The sequence below is a fragment of the Bidens hawaiensis genome, unplaced genomic scaffold (genome assembly GCF_021521415.1).
Source record: "Bidens hawaiensis isolate Kalapana, Puna unplaced genomic scaffold, B.hawaiensis_p1.1 tig00013426_1, whole genome shotgun sequence".
NCBI classification, from domain to species: domain Eukaryota; kingdom Viridiplantae; phylum Streptophyta; class Magnoliopsida; order Asterales; family Asteraceae; genus Bidens; species Bidens hawaiensis.
This window is the reverse complement of record NW_027492138.1, coordinates 279,690-305,009: the sequence shown is the minus strand read 5'-3', so window position 1 is coordinate 305,009 and position 25,320 is coordinate 279,690. Positions and strand designations below refer to the sequence as shown.

Sequence of the window (25,320 nt, the reverse complement as noted above, 5' to 3'; positions counted from 1 at the left end):
AGCATGTGGACATTTTATAGATACCAATTTCTCAATTCTTTTAATAACATTTTCAATTGATAACTTTATCTCGAGTCACACTTACGCGTAAATATCCTGCTAACTAATAAAATAATTGAAATTCTAGTTTTTTGTTGTTGTTTATAGGTCTTTAAAGGTTAAAGACGAAAACCTCATCCAGATTCGAATATAAGACGTTTGTTATAGAAACCCAATCACTTGGTCTTCGGTTACAACATTCCATCTTTCTTTTATAAAATAAGAAATACACTATTGGTACATCCAAAAGATGTGAATTTAATTAAGTTTTGCCTAATGCAATATATCAAACTATAACACATGGCGATGCCTCTATATGCAAGTTTTATACATAGCAATTTCTCAACACTTTTATTAATGTTTTCTAATAACTTTATTTTGAGTCGTACTTACGTGTAAATAGCCTGCTAGCTAATAAAATCATGTAAATCATAGTTTTTGTTGTTTATGTGATCTTTAAGTGGTTTTAGGATGAAAACTACCGATATCTAGATTTAAGCACGAGACCTCTTTTATAAGGACTCAGTCTTTGGTTACAAATATGAAGCATATATACCATCTCTATTATAAGATATGAAAGACACTATTGTTGTACCTAGAATTGTGAATTTACACAAGTTTTCCCCTAATATCGAACCATAAACCCCATGATGTCTCTATATTATACGCAACTTTTCAAGATACATAAAATCCTATAATTTTTTCTTTAAATCTTATTATTCTAATAATAAAACAATATAACTTATTTCCAACATATATAGAAACATAGAAGAAGCGGCATGTTAAACTAACGGATGAACATGTTTAACTTGAGTCCGAAATAGTAACACTAACGAGTGAACCCGCTTTTAACTTGAGTCAGGAATAGAAACACGCATGTACACGCACACGTACACTTAGTGTGAATGTGGGTGCATTATGATGTACTATTGTTTGGGTAAATGGGTCCACAAACATCGCCCGAAATGTCTTGCATATGGGCATTGGATGCCTTTTAATTTCTATGTGAAAACATTTAATCAAGAGTTTGGTTTGGCTTCAAAACTCAGATTTATTCTCACTATTTCAAACTTTGGTCTGACACTGCAGCATGTGCACGTGAATATTGCAATCCCAGTTGCTACCCCACCACACCTAACTCTTAAGTGATTGTCGAATACAATCCAATACCACGACTACTATATTGGTCTTGTACCACCATGTAGGCGTGTAAACGAACCAAACTGTGCTTCAATTCGGGTATTTAAACTTCCGGCTAACAAAAATTAAACAGTTGGAGCATCATTTCGAGATAAGTTTTGCATTAATCGGATCGTATCCTCATTCCTATCAAAAACCTTAAAACATTAGTCTGAAAACAAATAGTGTGAAATGTGTGACCATTGGGCGGTGGCAACAATATTATGAGATTAAATTATTTTCGACAAAACCTCAAAAGGATGTGATTAATAAAATCCAATTTTTCTTTCTTTAATACTATAGTTATGTAACATGGGGAAAGTTAACGTACAAATGAAATTAACCTGCTAATTATGAGATTCAAGTAGAGTAACTATATATAAAAGTAGAATAATTATGTAATTACATAATAGATTAATTTTGTAATTAATCTATTATGTAATTACATAATTATTCTACTTTTATATATAGTTACTCTACTTAATTCTCACGATTAACACGTTAATTTAATTTGTATTTGATCCAAACCATATATAACATGACACATAACTATGTATTTATACTAGTCAGAAGACTAAAATGTTTTCTTTAACAACTATGTGCTTTTACTCCAGCATTGTATAACTTGATCAACATAACTCATTTATTAAACAAGTATAAAATTATACATACCCTGATACACAAAATCTAATTTTTTAGGTGTTGTGTCATTTTAGAACATTACAATGTCCACCTGTAACCAGCGCCAGAAAACAATCAAAGGATTAGTGGTAGTGCCATTAATCAATCTACTATATATAACAGAAAACTACAGCTCATTCAATTCTCTTCCCAAAGGTATTGTCTTTTCCATGTTTCTACTGCTACCTTCATTGTCTTCTTTCAACTCAAATATATATATTATGCTTCACCTAGCTGTAACCACATCCATTATTATTTTACTTTTTTTATTCTTTAAATATTTTCTTTAGTCAGGTAATTATTTCATAAACAATTATACAAAATCACTGCAGTAAATATAACAAAGTTACTGTGGTAGTAATAAAAGAGCTGAAATTTGAATGAGATATTATGTAATTAATGAAAATAATAATAGTTATAATAATAATAATAATAATAAGAATAATAATAATTTAAAGAGAACTGTATGAAATAAATAAATGGAAATAAAGTACCATGGTTACTTGGTTAGCAGTCCTCCAGAAAGGTTGCAATTGTTTAATGAACACCGACCTCCTGCCCAATATTATTTGTTGAAATATATGTATATGTCATAAAGGTGTACTTATACTTCATGCAGTAAAACTTGTACATTGTACTAAATTTTATGATATATAGGATGTTAAAAGGGTCTTTAGAAAACTGGTTTTGGAATTTAGGGTTGAAGATTACATTAAGGAGAATCTTGATTTTTGTGACTCACTAAAATTGTAATAATACTTGCTAAATGCTAAATGGGTTTGTATGGTAAAATGTCACGAAATAGTAAGTTTTATTTCACATGATCTAGCCTCCCCTAGAAACGTTTTAGTTAACCACTAAAATTGTTGATTATATTTAATTTCTTAAGTCATTTAGTTAATCAGTATTTGCTTAAAACCAATGAAAAGTTTGGTTAAACATTTATATAACATGTGGAGTGTACACTTGTCCGAGACTAATCAAATTCCAGGCACATAATTGCTTCCTTAGCGTAGTCAGAGGGGTTAACCCCATGGTGAGGGTCTCGTTGAAAGCCTTTTAAACTAGCTTTTGACATGGTTGGATTGGTTACTTTATTAGTAGAAATTGCTTATTAGTGGGAACTTATTAATTTATTATCATTAGGAACTGGTTATCAGTTTGAATCGACTATCTACATGAGCTGACAATCAGTAGAGCGTGTGATCGTCCCCAATTGTTATCAACACTAGCCAAACGACCATCAATAATCAAGTTATCATTAATAGATATCAATTCAAGTGGTAGCTACTTTGTCTTTAAGTGACTAAATGAGCTAAATAGCAACTAAGATGTAGTAACATCTTGTAATTGGATAGGATCTTGTAACTCGTATATTTAGCTGCTTGCTACCGAATGAAGTTCTTGATGCCAATGCAATTGCAACAATGACAACCCAATTGCTTGCGATGTTTCATCCCGACCATTGGCAACAACTCCGGGATCATATGGTCTAGTTTCATTAATCGATTTCATTATAATTTTCTAGTAAAGAACTTCTCGTATTTAAAGAAAACACTTTATATGTTATCCGACTACTAATGTCATTAGACACAATTTCATACATGATTCAGAAAGTTATATCTATTTCATATTCAAAGTCTAAAACCTACACCTTACATTTGCAAGGGTAACAATATGTTTGCCAAAATAGAAAAGAATTTGATATTTTTTGAAGTTTGAAAATGTTTTGGAACTAACAACCAAAGACGTCCGATTTCAAAAAAAATGGTTTGGAAAATATACTAAAATTTTCAATAAATCTCTGATTTTAAGAAATGGACAACACCACACTTGTCACTGATTTTTTTTCTAAACATTTTAGAAAAAAATAATTCAATTTTATTTTCAAACTATTTTACTATTTATAGCTTTCCAACACCTCACTTCATCTCACTCTATCCACCTCTCTCTCCTCAATCTCTTTGTCTCTCTCTCTCTCTCACATACACACACACTATCTCTAGAATTAGTATACAAAAATCATATCCAAATCAGTATCATTAAGAAGCTAGCACTGCATGGATAAGAAATGGAAGCTATCAAAAGAAGATCCATGCACTCATTCATCAAAATCATCATCATTTCTAAGAAGCATGTCACATAAAAGCTCCACAAAATCACCTCTTTTGAGATCATTTTCACAAAAGAGTTCATCACAAAAGAACATCACCAAGTCACCATGTGAGCTTACAAGAAGCTCATCATTAAAGTGTTCAAACTTCACTAGGAAATGTGGTCATTTGGCTAAGGAACAGAAGGCAAGATTCTATATTGTCAAACGTTGTGTTACAATGTTGGTATGTTGGAAAAAACATGGAGATTCTTGATTCTTTTTTTTCTAGGTTAAGTTTTTTGTGGTGTTTATGATGTCTTTTCTTCTACTTAGAGAGATGGATCTGATTTGGGTTTTTAAAATATAAAAATATTAAAAACCCTATGTTTTATCTGCCATCCCATAAGAAAAAAAGAAGAAATCATTATAAGATTTATTTGTTTTTTTTTTTTTTGTTTTTTTTTGTTTTTTTTCATTTTCTTGTTTATGTGATTAGATTCTACTTCAAATGGAATCATATATAGTAGGCAACTTGAAGAGTGCACATGCAATGATGCTACAAAAGAAGGATGGCATTAATGTACCATATAATTAATTATATATATATATATATATGGATTTTTAATATATATTTGCTCTATGCTTTAGCCTACTAATTAGTGTCTTTGTCATCTTAGTGCCTCATGTACCACTGCTATACATATATGCATCTAACATTCTAGTCAAATCTCATATATAGGTAGTAAATAGAAAGGATGTTAGGGCTCGTAGTCATAACTCATACAAAATGTCTGATCTTAAATACCACTCACTCATTAATTAATACGTTGGTTGTGATTATATTTTTCTAATGACAAATTACTACACCATTTATATTGTCTACTATACTTGAATATTCACTATTTTTAATTAGTAGTTGGAACTACACCTTAGCAAACGCCTTGATAATATTGGTGTTGGTTGTTGATATAACTATGTGATCAGGGAAGTACTTTAAAGTTAACCATACTCGGTGTTGGGTAATCCAAAACTGGGTCGACTCATTGAAAGTCTTTACTCGGACAATCAAAACTAAAACTAAAAGCTCGTCATAAGTAGGAGCGGACAATAGCATTTGATATAAAGGATAAATCATATGTTTACTTAATTTACACCAACATAAGGTTTTTCTAAGTAAACTTCATATTTAATCTTGCTCGGATGCTATCCAAAAGTGAGTTAACTAACTCGATCATCGGCAATTTTTACTTGAGTAATAAAAGATAAATATGTGAGCTTAGTGTAATTATAACATTATAAGAGACAATATTGGTTGGCATAAGATTGAATTTTTATGTGTTTACTTAGTATTTAGTTATTTACATCAATATGGGAGACTAGCACACTAGGTAGAGTGACACTTGTATTTTAAAGATGAGGTCCCAGGGTCAAACGAATAGACTTATTGATGTAACGTTTAACGGGAATAACATTTGTGGTTAAAAAACGTAATTTGCACTTATACACATTTTGATTTTTTGTAAACAAACTTTAGGGTTAATTTGTTTATATGTTTATTTAAGTTCACACATTTCTATGTCTTTGATTTCACATATTTCCATGTCTAAAATTAAGGGCTGAGAAGAAAGAGATCATAAAATAAGATGACTGAAACAATAGTGGTTTAAAGCGATATATATGTCAGCATTGTAAACACCAGAATAATGAACAATAACATGCAATAAATCGATGAAACCAATGCACTTCAACTATTCAAAGTTAACCAATTGCATATATAACAAACATAAAATTAAGTTTGTTCATCAAAATTGGTTGAACAACCTAAATGCTATGGAAAAATCAAAACCTAAAATATTTGAGACGGTTATAGGACGAGTGTTATAACCCGTGACCAAGTATAAACGAGATTTATTATAAACCTTTTACCTCTTTGAAATGTTTATGATATTAAGTGACACCAACTCTATTACCCGGAAGGAAAGTGTTATTATATTAAAATTGTTAAGATTCTAGAGTTGCTAGAATTGTACTTGAGTAATTTTCACAAGTCGATATTTGGTGGTTTTTAGATCAGGTTTCGAGTAATAGGAATCTCAAGGGTAATTCTTATGAGGATGTTAGACTGTTAGTATTGTTCTATATTTTCTACTAAATTATAGTGGTTCAGATGAAAGTTGTAGTGATGGGTGTTGCCTAGTTGACCTGAATAAGACAAGCGAGGGAGATAGATAGCTAGACTAGGGCCAGGGTTGTTCACGAGTCGATCCTAGCCGAGTCAAGGCCATCTTGAGCTCAGGACATATTTTAAAATGCCCGGCTCAAAAGCTTGAACCAAGCTGAAAACTTAAGGCCTTAAGCTCGAGTGCGAACTAGCTAGAAACCAAGGAAGAATGTTAGAAACAAAATGAGCTTCTAGCCAAAAGTTATTAGGCCCAGGGCATTTCTTATTTGGGCCGGTGTATTGGGTTTGTAGATGGTATATATTTTTTGGTGCGCCATCTTGTGTTCGGGTGGGTAGGGGAAACACGTATGTGTTGTTTTACAGGAGTGTTTCCTCTTGTTGGGTTTATGGACCGTGGGTTTGTTGTGGGTTAGGCTGCGTTGAAGGCCGAATCAGACAAAGTTGTTAAACACGAGAAAGCTTGTTTAGAGAATCAACATGTCTTTCTCACATTTGCGTTTGATACATTTGGTTTTCTGGCCCCAGAGGCTGTACATTTTTTTAGTAAGGTTCAACATGTCGTACACGGAACCTCTTCAGCTCCTAGGTCCCAAAGCTTCGTTTTTAGTAGGATTGGCTTTGTTATTCAAAAGGGGGTCACGACGCAGCTTGTTGGCCGTTTATCTGCCACTTTATTGTAATCGTTTTGTTTAGGCTCGAATAAGCTTGTGAGGAGAAATTTTATAGATGTACAGTATTTTCTAAAAAAAGAAAGAATAGGTCTTAGAGCCTAATGTTTGGGATTGAGTTTGAAAAATGCTTATTGGCTTTTTCAAAAAGCCATTTTGAAAAGCCATGATTTGGGGCTTTTGAAAAACTGTTTTTAAACCCTTTAAAAAAGCTAAAATAAGAAAGATTTTTATGATTGCCAAACATATTTTAACTTATTGACTTTTTGAAAACATCAATAAGCCAATAAACAATTCTCAAACACAAGCATGCTCATCAAATGGCTTTGTTGTTCTTTTGTTATCGAACGTCATTATATACTTTTAAAGAGAAGCCATTGAAATTGGTACAAAACGGCCCAATAGGCCCATTCCTCGTGTCTTGAAACGAGATGTACACCAACTACCAAACGACCCAATGGGCCCGTGAGTTGCAAACGGGGAAATGGGGAATTATCAATTTACTATTGAAGTTTTTATTTGTATTTCAAAAAGGAAATAAATGTTATTTTCCTTATAATAGATGTTTTTTGTGTCACATATCAAAAGATATAGTTGGCACATGAATAAAACTAAATAATAACTAAAATGCAAAGACATAGTAACTCTTTTAATTTTTTAAATTGTGCATATTTATCTTGATTTCTTATATATATTATTGATTAATTCAATTGTAAACAAAATATTAATCAATTAACATGTTAGTTATTGTTGGGTTAAGTTTGGTTAGGATGTAAAGCTGGAGGGTTTATGTTGCATATTCTGGAAGCTAGAGGGTTTACGTTGCATATTCTGGAAATTTCGTCTAAATTAACAACATTTATTTTCATTTGAATGGTGTTTAAACTCCGTGGTAAACCATTAGCCTACTAATCACCAATACCTGAGTTTGAGCTTTGGAACGGAAGTTCAATTGTCATTATTAGTTTGACGTTTCATATGATGAACCCAGAACCTAGAGGAAATCCCTAAATGCCCCCCCCCCCCCCACCCCCAGGCCAAATTAGAGGCTTGATGGCAAATCCTCGTTTAGAACATCGAGTGTGAGAGTGTTTGTGAGAAGGGCATAGCTTAATGGAGGGTTGGGATCCTCGCGATGGCCCGCTCTGCCCCTGTTTTTTTTCTTTCTTAGTAGTATAAATTTATCTGTTTTAGTTCAGAAATTTTGAGTCCCTTTCTTATGTTTTTATTCAAACTTCATCATTGTTTAAGATGGAGTTGATTTAAAAGAGTGTTGTGATTCTTTGTTGGTGTTGTGTGAAAACAATTCTATAAAATGTGATCATTTTAATGATTTTATGTAATCATTCAATTTTAAAAGTATAAAGTTACACCTTTTGAAAGTTGGAGAGAAATAAAAGGTGATGATGGTAGCTCAGTAGGAACATGAGTGAGATCATTCATCACAACCGTACCCGTATGCATGTGGTTTGTAATTTATGGCAATTTTAGAAGCCAAAAAATATTGCAAAGAGTTTATATGGTATTTCAATTTATTTACTAAAAGCGATGGATGAGGGTCTGTAACTTAGTCCGAGTTTCGTTTTAATTGGGTCAAGCCACATAAATAACGTTGGTTTTCTGTTGCGAAGTAAGACTAAGAGTTACAATAAGGGTTTATGAAGTAATCATAATTATTATGAAAAAGTAATATATGAAGAAGCATAGGCTAAAGAGGCTTATGTACTAGCACTAACTAGTTTGGTGACTGAGGGCAATGTAAAGTGCATTGAGTTACAAATAAATAATAAATAAAAAGCTACTCATGTTTTGTATCATATATAGAGGGTTGTTTGGATGAGCTTTTAAATTTGCTTATTTTGAAAAGCAAAAATCATTTTTGAAAAACTTTAATTTGAAGTTTTTTGAGGAGCTTTGTCAACACATTTTGTTTTTCAACAAGTAAATAAACAAGTTTTAAAAGCTCACCAAAACACCCCCTAAGTTACTGAATTTTGGTAACCAGATTTGACAAACACAAAAACAAATATTGATCATAAGCTTGATCTTTGTAATTCTAATTAACTTGAAAAATTATAATTCTTAATGATATAACCCACAAACTCAGGTATATATACTAAATTAAATTTGAAAACCTAATTAGACTATAATACAAACGCAATCATATTCAAATACTAATTGGTAAACACAAAGCTAAATAATTAATTAATAAATAAATTTCTTGTTGTCAAATTCATATTGACTCGACTTATTCACCAAGAAATTTAGTCCTTGTTAACAAAGTTATGGGCTTAACTTGATAAACAAAACAACTCACCATGCTCAATGAGTCAGCTCAACGAACCTCCTCATTACTCGAGACCGGCCCAGTCCATATCATGGACTCGAGGACCGGAATTAAGTCCAACAGTTACCTTAGCATTGCTAATTAGTTGATTAACATATAGTTTTAGGTAGAAAGCTATTAAATAGGGTTGGTCAAGATAAGTTAAGAGCGAGATTATGAACGTAATTTTTCTCTTAATGGTTATTGTCGTGATGAAATGTCAAACTAAGTAGGTGATATATGTCTTAGTATAATAGTGCAATATTGTTTCGATAAAAGGGTTCCTAAAGTGTTGACAACAAGCAAAAATTGAAATCACATATTTATGTGCCTATTTATAAAAAATCTAGAGTCCATTTTCTTGAAAATATACTTAATTGGATGTTTAAGTATGAGGGTTACAATATCTTGAATGGATAGTCTTTATTTTTGAGAAAAAAAAAAGCAATTGTTAACATTACCCTTCTATATCCAAGGTTAAAAAAATTGTCTACTTATTTACAACACGCAAAAGTTCATTTTAGTCATAGACTACTCTTGATCTATAGTTTATCTGGATTATTTAAGTTACCATAGTATATACGAGTTATAAATGGCATCTCTCTCCTCTAGCCTTCGATGTCTCTCTCCCTACCTTTATCCCTCTATGTATACACACTTTGTATTCTTGTCAATTTCATAATCTAATCTAGTGAAGCTTATGAACACTCATTAAACTATGGAAATGTCGGCTTCTAGGTAAACCTCGTACAATTTAGTTCATATGGATTTACTTATAAGACCATTATATGTTGATTACACATGCCATGTTGGTCCTTCTTTGTCTAAGATCAGAAGTTAGTGGTCTTCTATAGACTCATATGCATATCACACATATATCATGGTTCGTTTATACACTATAAATTTCTTTAACATACTATTAAAATGTTAACATCAACTTCTTTTCCAGCGCTAAATGATAAGGACTATCATATAGGCTCAACCAATATATCACAATTATAATGATCATAATATTTATTGTTAGAAGCCCTGTTGTGTACATCACCATAAAAGAGGTTGATGACGTTTGTATCAACATGCTGATAAGTTGGTCGTCAATAAAGACAAAAACGATGCAACAAATGCACATGTCAATACAAAAGGACATGAACATGTCTATTCTTTGCACTACCGTAACACCAACAAGATCGAAAGTGATCACATCTAATCAACTTATACCTTATTTATAAAGTAAATATAATTAAAAAAAATAAGTAAATAGTATTACATAACACACACATTTTTAATGGCATGCATGCATAATTTTATTAATCACACGTGTTTATGTATATGTCATATGCACATGAAAGCATACAAAAATTGACATTTGAACTCCCTTTCCTAAAAAGAGGTTACCCTTATAGATGGCAACTTCCTTCCGAATATAATGCTAACAGAAAGATAAGAAATCACATTAACAAATTTGTTAATTTTGGTATTTAACTTTGCCACCAATGGCAACAAATTGTGTTCGGCTCAACATGGCATTATTGGGCCAGGGTCTTCACTTTCTTCATATAACCACCGAATCTCAAGGATATAGGTTAACACACTAATAGCTTTTTGTTGTTATTATTAAAATTTAATAAATTATCCTTTTACACCATATATAATTTGGTAAATGGAGACTAAAAGAAATAATTACATAGGAAGAATTCTCTACATGATAAAAAATTAAATTGTACATAAACAAATAATGGTGATTTTTTGTGAATATATAAAAAGGAAATCTGTATGCTTGCCATATATTTGTTCTAGGTGTGTAAACTAGATAACACAAACCCGAGCTTGTCTAAGTTAGAGCTATCTTTAGTTTATGAGAGCTTAAACTCGACTCGTTTAAAGCTTTAGTTTTATACTTGAGCCGAGCTCATAATCACTATTATTTATTAACTATCTTATTTACATATATAGTTAAACTTACGCACAATAGTAATTATAAAATTATACATAACATAATAAAAATTGTTTTCTCGTATTTCAAACTCATATATATATATGTATATATATATATATATATATATATATTTTTTTTTTTTTTGATAATACTTGCAATTATATTTATTAGAAAAAATAATAAACTTATACATACATAGGAGAGGGTTATTTTGAGAACCATGGTGAGTTTTAAGAACTTTAAGAACTCAATTTTGAACCACACATTTAATTAAATGATATGAAATATGTGGCTGAGATTAAATTTAATTAAAAAAACAAAACAAGAGAGAGAATAAGTATTTTTGATAATTACACAAGTTTAAACGTTAGTTACACATGTGTAAAAAGTCGATTAAGTGTGTAAAAAATACCGTAATTTTTTGTACATCACTTACACTTACGTATTACACATGTGTAAAAAAAATTCGAAAAAAAAAATTGTTACGTTGAGTTCTTTCGAGTTCTTAAAACTCAAAGTGGTTCTCAAAAGAAATCAATCCTACATACATACATACATATATATGTGTGTGTGTGTGTAAATAGTTGACTCGTTCAAGTTTGCGATTCAGTAAAACTTAATACATACAACTTGGGAGTGAAGCTCTAATGTAAATTAGTTCCAACTTAGCCTAGGGCTCGTTTACGCTCGATCTAATATAAATTTTAAATGAGTCGATTTCATGCAACTTACAAACAACTTGGCTCGCTAAACAAATTTTATTTTTGAAGCATTTTGGTGGTACTTTAGCTGTTGAAGACCTATATGACCCGTATATGGCTATACGAGCCATATAGGACCTGAAAAAGCTATTTTGTGTGTCCGCTACATACACTTGTCAGTCTTGTGTGTCCTATACGACCCGTATAGCCCTATACACGTAGGGTATAAACATCACACCCATATTACTTTACCGTAAACCTTAAGAAACAGTATAGAGAGGCAAAAAGAAAAATCAAGTGGACTTGGTTACTTGTGGAATTTTAAAATTTTCTTTTTTGTTACATGAAACAAAACCCTAAAAAGGGTTCTTGCAAGAACCAATTCGCCGCCTAATTAACCTTTTCTTGAAACATTATACGTACACATATACATATACATATACATATATATGACTCCAACAACAAACTTAACTCAAACCCTCAAACCTCATCACTCTTCTTCTTTTGCCTGCATACTCTTCTCTTTAATCTCACTGTTCTTTCAATCTTGATCAAAGATTTCATCTTTACAGGTTTCAAGATTGTTTTTTCTTCTAGGGTTTGTTTCTTTTTGCTGTCTAAGTCATTAAAGATTCCATTTTTATCAGCTTAACATACAACTTTCTGTATAATTTCATCTGGGTTTTGATTGTTTAGGCTTAAAAATGGTTTCTTTCATCTGGGTTTTGGTTGTTTAGCTTAAAAAATCAATCTTTCATCTGGGTTTTGATTATTTAGGTTAAAAGATTGTTTTTTTTTTCATCTGGGTATTGTTCTTTTTAGCTGTAGAAGTCTAATTAGTAGATTGAATACTAGTTTTATCAGTGAAAATGTTGTCTGATATGGGTAGGAGACCTATGATGAGTGAGGGTTCATTTGGGGATGATTTGGAGAAAGAAATAGGGGTGTTGCTTCATGAACAAAGGCGAGAAGATAACGAGTATGAAAAAGAGTTGAATATGTATAGAAGCGGTTCGGCTCCGCCAACTGTAGAGGGGTCTTTAAGTGCAATGGGTAGTTTATTTGGTCATAATAATAACAATAACAGTAATATTAATAGTTTAGCAGCCTCTGAGTTTGCTGGTGGAAATGGATTTATGAGTGAAGATGAACTTAGGGCTGATCCTGCTTATGTGTCTTATTATTATTCCAATGTTAATCTTAACCCTAGGCTACCACCACCACTGTTGTCGAAAGAGGATTGTAGGTTTAATCAAAGAATGCAAGGCGGTGGTGGGGTCGGGTTAGGTGGGATTGGAGATAGGAGGAAAGGCGGCCGAAACGATGGCGGCAGCGGTGGTGGCGGTGGCGTGTCGGCCTTTTCGATGCCGCCTGGTTTTAACTCAAAGAAACAAGAAGCTGAGAATTCTGAGGCTGAGAAAGTTAATGTTTCTGCTGAGTGGGGCGGTGATGGGCTGATCGGGCTGCCCGGTTTAGGGTTGGGTAGCAAACAGAAGAGTCTTGCTGAGATTTTTCAGGTGAATTTTTATTTTTTTTCGTTTTAAATTATGAAACTTTAACTTTTGTTAGTTATGTGAATTTTTACTTTTTTTTTGTTTTAAATTATGAAACTTTAACTTTTGCTAGTTTACCTCAATTTGATATTTAATATGAAAATTTATACAATTTTGCTATAATATTTCAATTTTTCAGGATGATTTGACCCGTTCATCTCCACCTTCTCGACACCCGTCTCGACCTGCTAGCCGTAATGCGTTTGAAACCAGTGATGAAACGATGGGACCTACAGGGGCCCAAAACGGTAACAAGCAAACATCATACTCTTATGCTGCTGCATTGGCTGCTTCTTTATCAAGAAGCGGGACCCCTGACCCGCAACACATTGCCCGGGTTCCCAGCCCGGTTCCTACTCCAATTGGGGGCAAACGGGTCAACCCCAATCATAAAGGTCAAACCTTTTTTGATGTTGGTTCGTCTCACTCTAAAGAGTCAGAAGATATAGCAACAGCATTGTCGGGAATGAGTTTGTCAAATGGAGTCAAGGGTGAAAGCAAGAATCGGGCCCAGTATGATCAAAGCACCGATTATACGAACAATTATGTTGATGGATCTTCTAACAACTTTTATGGCGGTTGGGATCCGTCATACTCGAACTATGGTGGTAGCGGGTATTCCGGCAACTCAGTCAACTCCCCACAAATGATGTCGAGTCAAGCCGGCAATGTGAACCTGCCGCCACTTTTTGAGAATGCTGCTGCCACAGCTTTCCCAGGAATGGAATCGAGATTTGGAATCGAACCGCAAAACTCGAGCAGACTTGCGGCCCAAATGTCTGGAAACGCGTCTTTAATCGACCCGATGTATCTTCAGTACCTAAGAACCACTGAACTCGCCACCGCTGCCCAAATTGCTGCTCTTAACGACCCGTCAGGTGGCAATTCGTATTTCGATTTGCTTCAAAAGGCGTATCTTGCGAACATGTCTTCATCACAAAAATCGCAATATTACGGGAATCCCGGTTTTGGTGGGAAGACCACTAGGCCAACCCACCATGGTTATTATGGGAATTCTGGTATTGGGCTCGGGTTATCTTATCCTGGAAGCCCATTACTGGGCCCGCTTCCAAACTCTCCTTGTGGGCCAGGAAGCCCGATTAGGCTCGGTGAACTGAATACTCGATTCTCCCCTCAACTTAGAAACTTAGGCGGTGGTGGTGGCGTTATGAGCCAGTGGCATTTAGATGGTGGTGACAATAGTTTCGGGTCGTCTTTGCTTGATGAGTTTAAGAGTAATAAAACCAGGTCGTTTGAGCTTTCGGAAATCGCGAATCATGTGGTCGAGTTTAGGTACTTGTTTATAAATATTTGTTGAAATCTTTATGAAAGGTAACCTGTTTTAAAGTTATTTATGAATGCTAAATTTGGTATTGTTTATAATGATCAGTGCGGATCAGTACGGGAGTCGGTTTATTCAACAGAAACTAGAAACCGCAACGACCGAAGAAAAAAATATGGGTTTTAAGGAGATTTTTCCTCAGGCTCTTACTTTAATGACTGATGTGTTTGGAAATTATGTTATTCAGAAGGTATCATTATTTTAATTTTTTGCTCTTTTCACAAAACAAAATTGACTTTTGTGTTCATTTTTTGACGTTTTAAAATTTTCAGTTTTTTGAGCATGGAATGCCTGCGCAAAGAAGAGAATTAGCGGGAAAGCTTTTAGGTCACGTGTTGACTCTCAGTCTTCAAATGTATGGTTGTCGTGTAATCCAGAAGGTAGCCGTTTGTAATATTTTAAATTTTGATCCGTTTGACATGTTTTCCTTTTTTAGTTATATGTTCTAGTGTTACTTCTATGACCCGTTAACATTCATCATTAATGGGCCAAAGTTTCTATATATAGTTATATTCCTTATGGTGTTTTCTAAATGTTGAATCTTCAGGCAATTGAAGTCGTTGACTTGGACCAAAAGATCAAAATGGTGGAAGAGCTTGATGGTCACATCATGCGATGCGTTCGTGATCAAAACGGGAATCATGTTATTCAAAAGTGCATTGAATGTGTTCCGGAACAACATATTCAATTTATCATTACAACTTTCTTTGATCAAGTTGTCACACTTTCCACCCATCCATACGGGTGTCGTGTCATCCAGGTAAATATATGCATATCCTTTTTAATTTTTCAAGTTGGAGGTTACAACATGGCGGGTCGGGTTTGTCATGTGTCAAAATGGAAACTTATTTGTCTGTCAAAACGGTTCAGGTTGGGTCCACCTTAAAACTCGTAAATTAATTGTTTTATTTATTTTCTTGCAGAGGGTACTCGAGCACTGTGAAGATCAAGAAACACAAAACAAGGTCATGAGAGAGATTCTTGCATGTGTTAGCATGCTTGCACAAGATCAGTACGGGAATTATGTTGTACAGGTGTGAATTATTTAATGATTTGAGTTTTTTTATTTAGATATTTTTGTTTCTTGTATGTAAATTTATGTTTGCTTGTTTGGAATTTGGAACAGCATGTGTTGGAACATGGAAAACCGGATGAACGTTCTATAATAATCCATGAATTGGCGGGAAAGATTGTCCAAATGAGTCAACAAAAGTTTGCATCAAATGTTGTTGAAAAGTGTTTGACTTTTGGTGATATAAGCGAACGCCAACTTCTTGTGAGTGAGATGCTTGGTACCACCGATGAGAATGAGCCTCTTCAGGTATATTTGTTAAAGAAAACAAATTTTTAAAAAATACAAAAACACGCATCTTGTCTAATATTATAGACAAAGATGCGTGTTTTTGTATTTTGTTTGAATTTGTTTTTTTAACAATTGGTATATAATCTTTTTCAGGCAATGATGAAAGATCAGTTTGCAAATTATGTTGTGCAAAAAGTATTGGAAACTTGTACTGATCAAGAACGTGAGCATATACTGGGACGAATTAAAGTTCATCTTAACGCACTGAAAAAGTATACGTATGGAAAACATATTGTTGCTCGTGTGGAGAAACTTGTTGCTGCTGGAGGTACATATTTCATTTTCCTTTTTTTTTAATTTCTACTTGTAATTCCAGTATTTTGCTAAGGGTAGGCGTAACGGGCCATCTCCTGACCCGGCTTGTCGTAGACGGTAGAACTTAGGTTTTATTATTATTATTATTATTATTATTATTATTCGTTATGTATAATATGAGTACATTAACTATCTGTTTCAGTAATAATCTATTATCTTCAATAAACTTATTTACTAGGGCTCTTTGCATTAAAAGTTCACTTTTGATCAAATTTTAACTTGTTTGTTGACCTGTGAATTTTTTAGTAATTGTCTTTTGGATCGTCTCAGACCTTAGGGTTCTTATATTTTACCTGTTTGGCCCGTTAGCGGTGATAGAAAACCCTAATCGAGTCCTTTATATTTATGATTTGAAGTTTCCAAATAAGTTTTTAAATATTGAAGCTGGAAGTTGTTTGACTTTCATAAGTCAAACATTGACTCGTTTTCTTTTTAATTAGTTTTCATTCTTTACCTGTTTGGCCCCTTGATGATAAAAGAAATTCCAAAATGAGTCATTTATAACTTATAAGTTATCAACATGAAACTTTCAAACAAGTATTGAATCTCGAAGCTGGTACTGGTATGACTCTCAAAGTCAAATGGTGACTTCTTTTCTTTTAAATCGACCTGATTGTGTTTTTGTTAACAATTGCAGAAAGGAGGATTGCAGCCCAACTGTCGCATGGTGGTTAGGGTAGGAAGAGTTGTACAGCTTAGTTGGAGGTATGAAGAAGTGTCGCTGTTACATGCGTATTTGGAAATGAAGTACTATTATCATTATTACTAGTTGTACTAAAATGAAGGAACTGTAAATGCACTAGTTTTTAAGGTTTGCTATTTACTACACATAGTCCAAGGCTCATGTTTGTGTAAAAATGAGTGAAGAAGAAAATAACTAGCTATTTTAGTACTAAGTGACTGTACAAATATGTTGCCTACATCTGCAGGGTTGTTTAGAATGTTGTTTTTGTGTATGTTTAAACAGTTATCCTATTAAGTTGAAAATTTGGCCCCATCTTTCTTTGTTTTTATGCATTTTTTATATTCTTATATCAGAGATCTTTTTTTCAAACTAAAGCTTTTTTAGTTAGTTAATTATTTTATTTATTTACATGTGACTTTTTTTTTTTTTTTTGTATTTGTAACTATAAATATATATAGCATAATTTTTATTTTTATTATATTCAATACAACTATACATACTAATATGTGTTCTTTATTTATATCTATTTGTTATTTTGAATAAATATAATTTTTAAAAATAAAGTTTTTTAGACTGATAAGTCAAATAAAACTTGGTGTATTATTTTACATCACCTTATTTTGTTTTTGCGTTTTGACTTATTTACCCATATTACATTGTATCATTTACTTTTTTCTATTTTCTTAAAATTTTTTTTCCATTAATCATGTCATTAAGAATTTTAATGTTGATCATTTGATTTTCTTTATGAGCTTATTCATCTTATCATAATGGGCGGTGCGCATGGTATGTGTTTGCCCGAGGAGGGATTATCATTATCATTTCGTCCGGTTTATTGGTGTGTTTACCTGCTTTATGTCGTGAGTTCATAGAGCTACACAAACTCTTAATCGGTGACACGTGGGAAGTGCAAGCACTTCCATTGCCTTTCCTTCAATGTCGTGTTATTTTCGTACAAGATGTTACGGTAAACCTAAAAAATTATATAATCACAATTTGAGTAGACATGATCTTTAAACATTTGACGACATGCATGACCATGTGCATTCCTACATATTTGCAGCAACAACTCATGATAAAAGCTTCACTTTGTTTTATTGACTAAATAAACACTCATAGATGTTTACTCCAATAGTCCAATGTGCAATGACCTTTTGATGTAATAATGGGTTGCTGGTTTCATCATGTCAAGGACTAATCAAGGGAGTTATAAACTTAGTTCTTAAATGCGGTATATCGTGACACGTAATCTTTTGTTGGCTCATGTGTACACGAAAACATGGACGGATGCGTGCTACACAATCTTTCTAGCCTATGTCCCAAAACATGGTGTGCAAATGCACCAAAACTTGCATTAATACAAAATACAATCTTTTTATTTTAATTGTGTTCTAATGCACCTCAAGTAACATAAATTTACATTACAAAACTTACAAAATACATGAAAAGTTGGATCTTTTTAGCTCTTTGATGTGTCAAATCATCTCGGTCGACCATTACATGCACTGGAAGTTACATAAAAAGGTGATCTTTTAGCTCATTTGTGTCCCAAAGAATCATTTTAATGTTAAAATTTCTACAATCTACAAATCATCATCATCGTCGATCTTTTGTCCAAATCCTTTAGGACCGACTCGCGGTCTTACTCTCTTCTTCTTTCCACCTTTCTTTGCTTTCTCTGCTTCTTCCTTTTCAAACTTTTCTTTCTCCCTTTTTTGTAAGAAATCTGTAACAGCTATGTAGATAACCTGACCAACAAACACAAACCCACATTCAAACTAACGGAAACATGAAGTGGTTGACTTCTAAAGTCAACATGACACTTTTGAGAACTCAGAATCATAGCAGGGTTGTTACAATATCTAAAAGTATAAAATCAAATTAATATGCCAGCTCAAAGTTCTAGCGCTGTAAACGTGCGTAATTTAAAAAAAAACTAGAGAGTCATGACACACATAAACACCAACACTACATGTATATTCGTAGGTTGACACAAACACGGCCCGTACAACCCAAAACAATATTTAATGTTTGTGCACATTGATACCTTAACCTAAGAAATTTACATTTTTTAAGCCAATTTATTTTCAAACTTTAATAACTTAGGGGTGTGCAAAGTCGGGTTGGTTTTGGGGGCTTAACCATAACCAAATGGTCGATTAACCGCGATTATTGGTCAGTTTTGGTTATCGGTTAACTGTCCAATGTATTCTTATCATTTGTTCCAGTTAACAATGGTTCGGTCATCGTGTGTTGAAGCTGAAATATGCCGGTTTCAAGCTTGGTTATGGCAGTTGCAACATAAATTTAAATGTTGGAACACAAACATAAAAGTTAGGTTCCGAACGGAAACACGCTAACCGCAACCATAGCCGAACGGTCGGTTTATAGTTAATTGTTTGGTTTTCGACTATGGTTCGGTTTTTGCTAATTATATATACAATGCCTTACCCCAATAGTGAGAACGGATAAGCCAACAAAAGCAATGGATAACAGAACTGAGATAACAACAGACACTCCATCTCCATTATCCGAAGCCGTGGAGACAATTTGACCGGTAGTATTCTCCGGTGGTTTCGCTTCTGCCACTCCGTTTGTTGGTGTAGCAGAAACTACTGGGCGGTTTACGGTGGCGCGTGGAGACACACCCGGTTTAATGTAATAATGGGTTGTTGGTAGATAAGATTGATTTGAGGGTTTGAAGACATGGTGGCAGTTGAATAGTGGATAAGATGTTGCAGAGGTTACAGTTACCACCATAACTGTTTGGTTGTTTTGAGATGGATTCTGCACCACACAAATAATAATGTTTTCAAGATGTTGTTTGTTCATGATTGGTGGTTTATGGGCCGGGTTTCCTGTTATGTACATGGGCCTTGCCTAGTTCCGGTTAGAGTAAACTGCGGTTCAGTTCGGTTCAGTTCGGTTTGGTTATTACTTATTAGTCTAAAGTGAAAATGAAATTAAGGTAATCGCTTAATCTATTTTTTATGATCCAATCGTTTTCCGGTTAATCGGTTTGGTTTATACGGTCAGTTTTCGGTTCGGTTATTAGCCTAAACAAAAACCCAAGTCATTGAATAATCTATTGAATTACCCTATTGGTTTTTGGTTAATTGGTTGGTTTTTAATTAGCAGTTAATAACCAAAATCAAACATGGGCAAAAAGTTTTGTTTAGAAATACATGGAATTGAGGTATAAATACATGAAGTGAATGTATACGTATTACATGAAATAATGATAGATGCATAAAAGTAAATTATTTCTTCAAGCCTGGTCGGTTTTAAGATCGGTTCAAATTTGATCAACTAAGTCAAAACTGGATTAAAACAAAATGGTTCGGATCCACACCGGAATGAAGTGAAGATAGCCTGAGCTGATAAGAATCGATTGGTATCAAACTGAATTGTATGAAACCAGTTTAAAAACACTGTTTGTGTTGCTTTAAGTGTTTTAGCCACAAAGTGGTTCGATTTAGATCCAACATCAACAAAAGATTGTGATCAACCACATTTGGACGCCCTTAATATGACCATATTCAGATGCCGTTAATATGACAGTTTAGTGGCTTGATAAGGATCCAACAAAACAAGTTGGTAGTGTTCGGTTAGCATGTTTAATAAACAAGTTATATTAGCCAACCCAAAACCTAACGCCGCAGTGTTTGCCACATACATTCTTATAGCTAGGTACACGCAATATACATACTCTAAAAATCGTATCATTTAATAAAACATTCGGCAATACTCGATAGTACATCTCACCTTGGTTCAACAAAAATTATTAATTTTCTACACAACACTTAAGTTTCAGCCACAATCTCATAATAACCTTTTCTTCCAAGTTGCAAAAAAACAGATAATTAAAAACAACAAAATCAAAATCTCTCCCCAAACCTGAAAAACAAAGCACCGGTCCCAGAATTGTGATCGACAGCATACTCTGCGCGAACTAACCCAAGTTTAGCACCAACACCGTATGATGAACCCTGGCCCATGCGCCTGTAAACCTCGGTAGGGTTTCCTTTCACATCTTTTGAACTGCCCAAGTCATTCCCATGTTCTGCGAATGCATATACATGTGTATTTCTCACCGGTATACGTATTTCAGCAGCAACCTGTGAAGACGGTAATATTAGTTATCTGTTAATAATAATAACATGCTTCTTCCAGTAAATAAAATTTGATTTTGAGGTGAAAAAAACCAAAAACCAAGTGCTTAGTTTTAACCAAACAAACTCATTAACAACATAAACGAACGAGCATAATAGCTAAACATAGATGAACAAACATAATTGAGATAAAAACTAGTTAAAAGAAATGTGAAGAACAACGTATTTGGGCCTAAAAAGTTACTAGAACTATCCCAAGTCATAATGTGCCAAAATAAGTTCAATCAATTAACGAATGAAATTAAACAAACGTAAACTGACGAACATAATTGAACGTAAATTCGTTCATGTTCGTTTGTTTAACTAAATGAACAAAAACGAACTTCCCATCGAACGATTCATTAAACGTTCGTTTACAGGCTTAGTTACACTTCAACCCATTTATTTATAAATTATAACGAGCCAAAAGACAAAACATACCTCGAGGATATTTCTAGCAGCACCAATCTCACCCATGTTGTAACCCCTAACGGAGTAGGGCCCACCAAGAGTAAACGCATCATAACTAGGAAGATCACCCACACAACCGCCATAATGACCGTGAAGAACAAGGACAGGTGGCGGTGATTTACCCGCACCTTCTTCAACTTCCTTAAGTTGAAGAAACTTTGTTATTGTCAGTTGGTGACAATTGAAAAATGGGAATTTGCTGCCAATCCCTAACCCTTGATCAAGCTGCAATTTTAACTCGTTTGTTAAAATACTCATTCAAACAAACCAGTTTTGGTTAGACGCGTATGAAGATTAGTGAAAAAGACTGACCTGAAACACGTTTCTCTCACCGACAATTGCACCGTTAACAAACTTTGTGTTGTCACGTGTAATATTCGCTTGAGCAAACACCATTCGGTCTATACCGGTCCCACTAAGTGTTGTTGGCGGGCCATCTGCACTAATACCGCCACTTGGCAAAACACGTTGACCGTTTGCAGATATATGACTACTTTCATCACGCGTCGTTATCTCTTCCATTACAATCCCATACGTAAACTTGCTTTGACGGGTGAAATTCTAAATAATGCAAATAATCAACATAATGCACAGAATATAATCATATATTCATATAATGATGAGAAATAAGGGCAGTTTAGTAATTTACTTCAGTAATATTGGTTTTAACACCAGCTCGGTCAACCCATATAGGAGGAACTTCATCAACCCCAGGCCCACCAGTGAAAACCGGGCTGAGCTTTCTGCTGTTGAAAACGCTTGTACGCAAAGTGCGGTTCCGGGGATTAGATATACCGTCTAAATAAGGATGCACATATTCAAGCTTGAAAGCAAGATCATCCTGCCAAAAACTGATTGTTACAGCTTTTTCTTTTTAAATCTATTAAATTAACAAAGTGTTTTATGTATAAAAAAAATCACCTGAGGATTAAGAAAGTTACTAGTGGTTACAGAACCGAGAAGAGATCTGTTAAGTCCCTTGATGTTCCGATGCTCAAAAGATACAGTACCACCGGGCTGGATTGAAGCCTAAATATTGCATAACAAAAAATATTACATTCAATAACAAAAATGCATAATGTAAAAGTATAATTGTATAATCAAAATAAATAATGTGATATACCAAAGTAGGACGGCCACCACGTCCAGGAACAATGCTCCATTCAGTACTGACTTCAGCTGATTTTTGCTCGAGTTCTTTAAGCTTAATTTCAACAATAATTCCACCCTCGTTTTTCTCATCGGGGCGTGGATTAACTTCAATATTTGAAAATAAAGATAGAGAATTTATGTTGCGTAATGCCTGCTTCCCAGCTTCAATGTTAAAAACATTCCCCTTTTGAAGCTGCAGAACAAGTTAGCATACTTCATGATTAAAAAGTATATCTATCAATCATGATAAATGCAAACAATGGAACCAAACACAATTTCTTGAGCTATAATCCTATAAATCATTTGATGCCTTCTTACCATCTTGCTTTGCTAACTCGAAATTAATTTAGGCACTTAACAAAACTTGTATTTTCTGTTAATACTTCATTTTGTTTGTTCAACAAGTGTTGTGAACTTTGTTTCACAATAAATTGCTTCAATATAATTAAAGATATAAACTTCTTTTCTTTGTTTCTGAATCCTCAATCTGACCAGAGTAATTAAAACTAGCTTTTGCAATCTGTAAAAACTAATTTTGCCTTTTCAAGATAATAATAGGCTGCAAGCCTGAAAAAGACCATTTTCTATCATATATAAACGTTTTTTTAACCAAAGGAAAACTGTTAGCTATTCCATTATTATTATTATAACGCAGGCCAAAAACTTGCAAGATCACTAATCGAATCGTACACCTAAAACAGAACGGCTTAAAAATAAATCATAGCTACAAACATATGATGAAGCAATAAACAAAAAGTATCAGAAAAACAAAGGTTGCAATTTGACAAAACTGATTTTTGATTTTTAACGTAATAAATTATAGACTGCAAGCCTGAAGAAGACTATTTTCTATCATATACTCTATCGTATTCAAATGTTTCTTCTAAGCTAAAAGAATACTGTTAGCTATCCCATTATTACTATAATGCAGGTTGAAAAACTTGCAAGGTTACTAATGGTACACCTAAAACAAAACTGAAAGAATGAACAAAATCATAGTCACAAACATACGATGATAGATACAACAAACAATAAGTGATAGTCAGCTCGTAAGATATACCTGTTTAGGCAATTCTCTTTTGACAACTCCAATTTGCGTGTTCCCTTCACACACATTCCCAAGTTTATCTTGAAACTGAATCACAACCCGAGTAATATCACCTTCAACCACCTCACAAACAACCTCATTCGTATTCAAATTCCCAAAATTCACAACTTGCGCACATGCGTACCCTTCATCATGATACCATTTCTGCACCCTATCCCTAATATTCTGCAACATCCTAGCACTCACATTCCCTTGTGACAATATCTGCAATATCTCACCATGAACCGACCGCGGCAACATACACGGTCTCGCCCTCTCCATCCTCCTCCGATACTCCCGCTCTTGAGTCCGCATATAATCCATCTTCTCCTTCTCAGTCATGTTTTCCTCAATATCAACAGTTTTTGACTGCTGCATTAACCCAACATTAATACACTTAAAATGATCAGCCTCTTCCCACGTCGACTCCGTAAACGACACCGTCAACCCTATCGTCCCGTCGGCGTTCATTTTCGCTTCCAAATCGACTTTCTCAAACATCCCACAAGTAGCTAAGGTTTCCAACTCTTTCTGTAACTGAGCTTTGGTGTAAACGCCACCCGCTCGCAACGAAACCATTTCGAAAAACGAATCGTCCGACCCGACAATTATCGACTTAACCTTATCCAAAAACACTAAATCAGAGACCTTATATTTCTTAAACCCACTAAGCTTATTTAACTGAACAACAATATCAGCTGGTAAACCATGTGAATCCCATTCCGACTGATTCTCATCAGCATTAGCCTCAGAAGACAAAACCCACTTCCACCACCCACCACCGCCTCCGCCGCCGCCGCCACCTCCGCCGTGGCCGCCGCCGCCGGAACCGCCGTTACCACCGCCGGAACCTAACAAAGATGGGTTTTTTAACGCGGCGTGAAATACAACTCCGGCTGCGGCGGATACGACGAGATTCTTGACGGAAAATGGGAAAAAAGATGGTTTTTGATGTGGGGTTTTGGTGGGTTTGTTAGGGTTTTGAGATTTGATTTGATGGCATGTGATGGTGGAGGTTGTAATAGAAGCTGAGGACGGTGAAGATTGGAGGTTTGGCCGGTTGCGCCGGTGACGGAGAGTAATGAATTGGCCGGTGCCGGCGGCGATTGATGACATTGTGGAGTAGATAAGAGTAAGGTTTGGTAAGAATGGGGTTTGTTTGGGTTTATGGGTGAGTATGCGAGTAAGTGAGTGAGTGAGTGAGTGAGTGTGTGTGTGTGTGTGTCTAAAATGGGTGAGATTTACAAGTGATTGTATGTTTAGGTTTAGCCCTCATATTCTTGTCTAAAGATAACTTTTTTACCATTACGTTATTATAAATATTGTTACAAGCTTATACGGTGTTAGGCGTTAAGTGTTAAATAAATTCGAGTTGTTAGATTCATACACTTTGG

At 34.2% G+C, this 25,320-nt stretch overlaps 2 protein-coding genes and 1 pseudogene across 2 annotated transcripts; 2 read left to right on the top strand and 1 right to left on the bottom strand.

The window, feature by feature from the left end:
- Positions 1-3,859: 3,859 nt before the first annotated feature.
- Positions 3,860-4,573, top strand: LOC143544052 (small polypeptide DEVIL 13 pseudogene; annotated as a pseudogene).
- Positions 4,574-12,214: 7,641 nt separating this feature from the next.
- Positions 12,215-17,402, top strand: LOC143544083 (pumilio homolog 1-like). Its single transcript, XM_077036243.1, has 9 exons — positions 12,215-13,324; positions 13,500-14,653; positions 14,751-14,892; positions 14,975-15,082; positions 15,250-15,462; positions 15,626-15,736; positions 15,829-16,023; positions 16,159-16,333; positions 17,018-17,402. Exons 1-9 carry the CDS (start codon positions 12,677-12,679, stop codon positions 17,053-17,055), a joined length of 2,784 nt encoding a protein of 927 aa, XP_076892358.1. The 5' UTR covers positions 12,215-12,676; the 3' UTR covers positions 17,056-17,402.
- Positions 17,403-20,790: 3,388 nt separating this feature from the next.
- LOC143544082 (protein TOC75-3, chloroplastic-like) lies at positions 20,791-25,090 on the bottom strand. The gene is made up of 7 exons (XM_077036242.1): positions 23,900-25,090; positions 22,811-23,032; positions 22,609-22,716; positions 22,337-22,528; positions 22,000-22,248; positions 21,658-21,912; positions 20,791-21,183 (listed from the first exon to the last, which is right to left on the bottom strand). The coding sequence occupies exons 1-7, from the start codon at positions 25,040-25,042 to the stop codon at positions 20,944-20,946; spliced, it is 2,409 nt and encodes an 802-aa protein (XP_076892357.1). The 5' UTR covers positions 25,043-25,090; the 3' UTR covers positions 20,791-20,943.
- Between the last annotated feature and the right edge of the window lie 230 nt (positions 25,091-25,320).

Bases quoted from the DNA above. Each gene is read 5' to 3' on its own strand.
- LOC143544083 (XM_077036243.1), top strand. From the start codon at position 12,677: ATGTTGTCTGATATGGGTAGGAGACCTATGATGAGTGAGGGTTCATTT. The intron at 15,463-15,625 runs GTAAATATATGC...ATTTTCTTGCAG, and splicing joins ACGGGTGTCGTGTCATCCAG to AGGGTACTCGAGCACTGTGA. The intron at 16,334-17,017 runs GTACATATTTCA...TAACAATTGCAG, and splicing joins GAAACTTGTTGCTGCTGGAG to AAAGGAGGATTGCAGCCCAA.
- LOC143544082 (XM_077036242.1), bottom strand. From the start codon at position 25,042: ATGTCATCAATCGCCGCCGGCACCGGCCAATTCATTACTCTCCGTCAC. The intron at 22,249-22,336 runs GTAAATTACTAA...TGCATTATTTAG, and splicing joins TTAAAACCAATATTACTGAA to AATTTCACCCGTCAAAGCAA. The intron at 21,913-21,999 runs GTCAGTCTTTTT...TTAAAATTGCAG, and splicing joins GTGAGAGAAACGTGTTTCAG to CTTGATCAAGGGTTAGGGAT.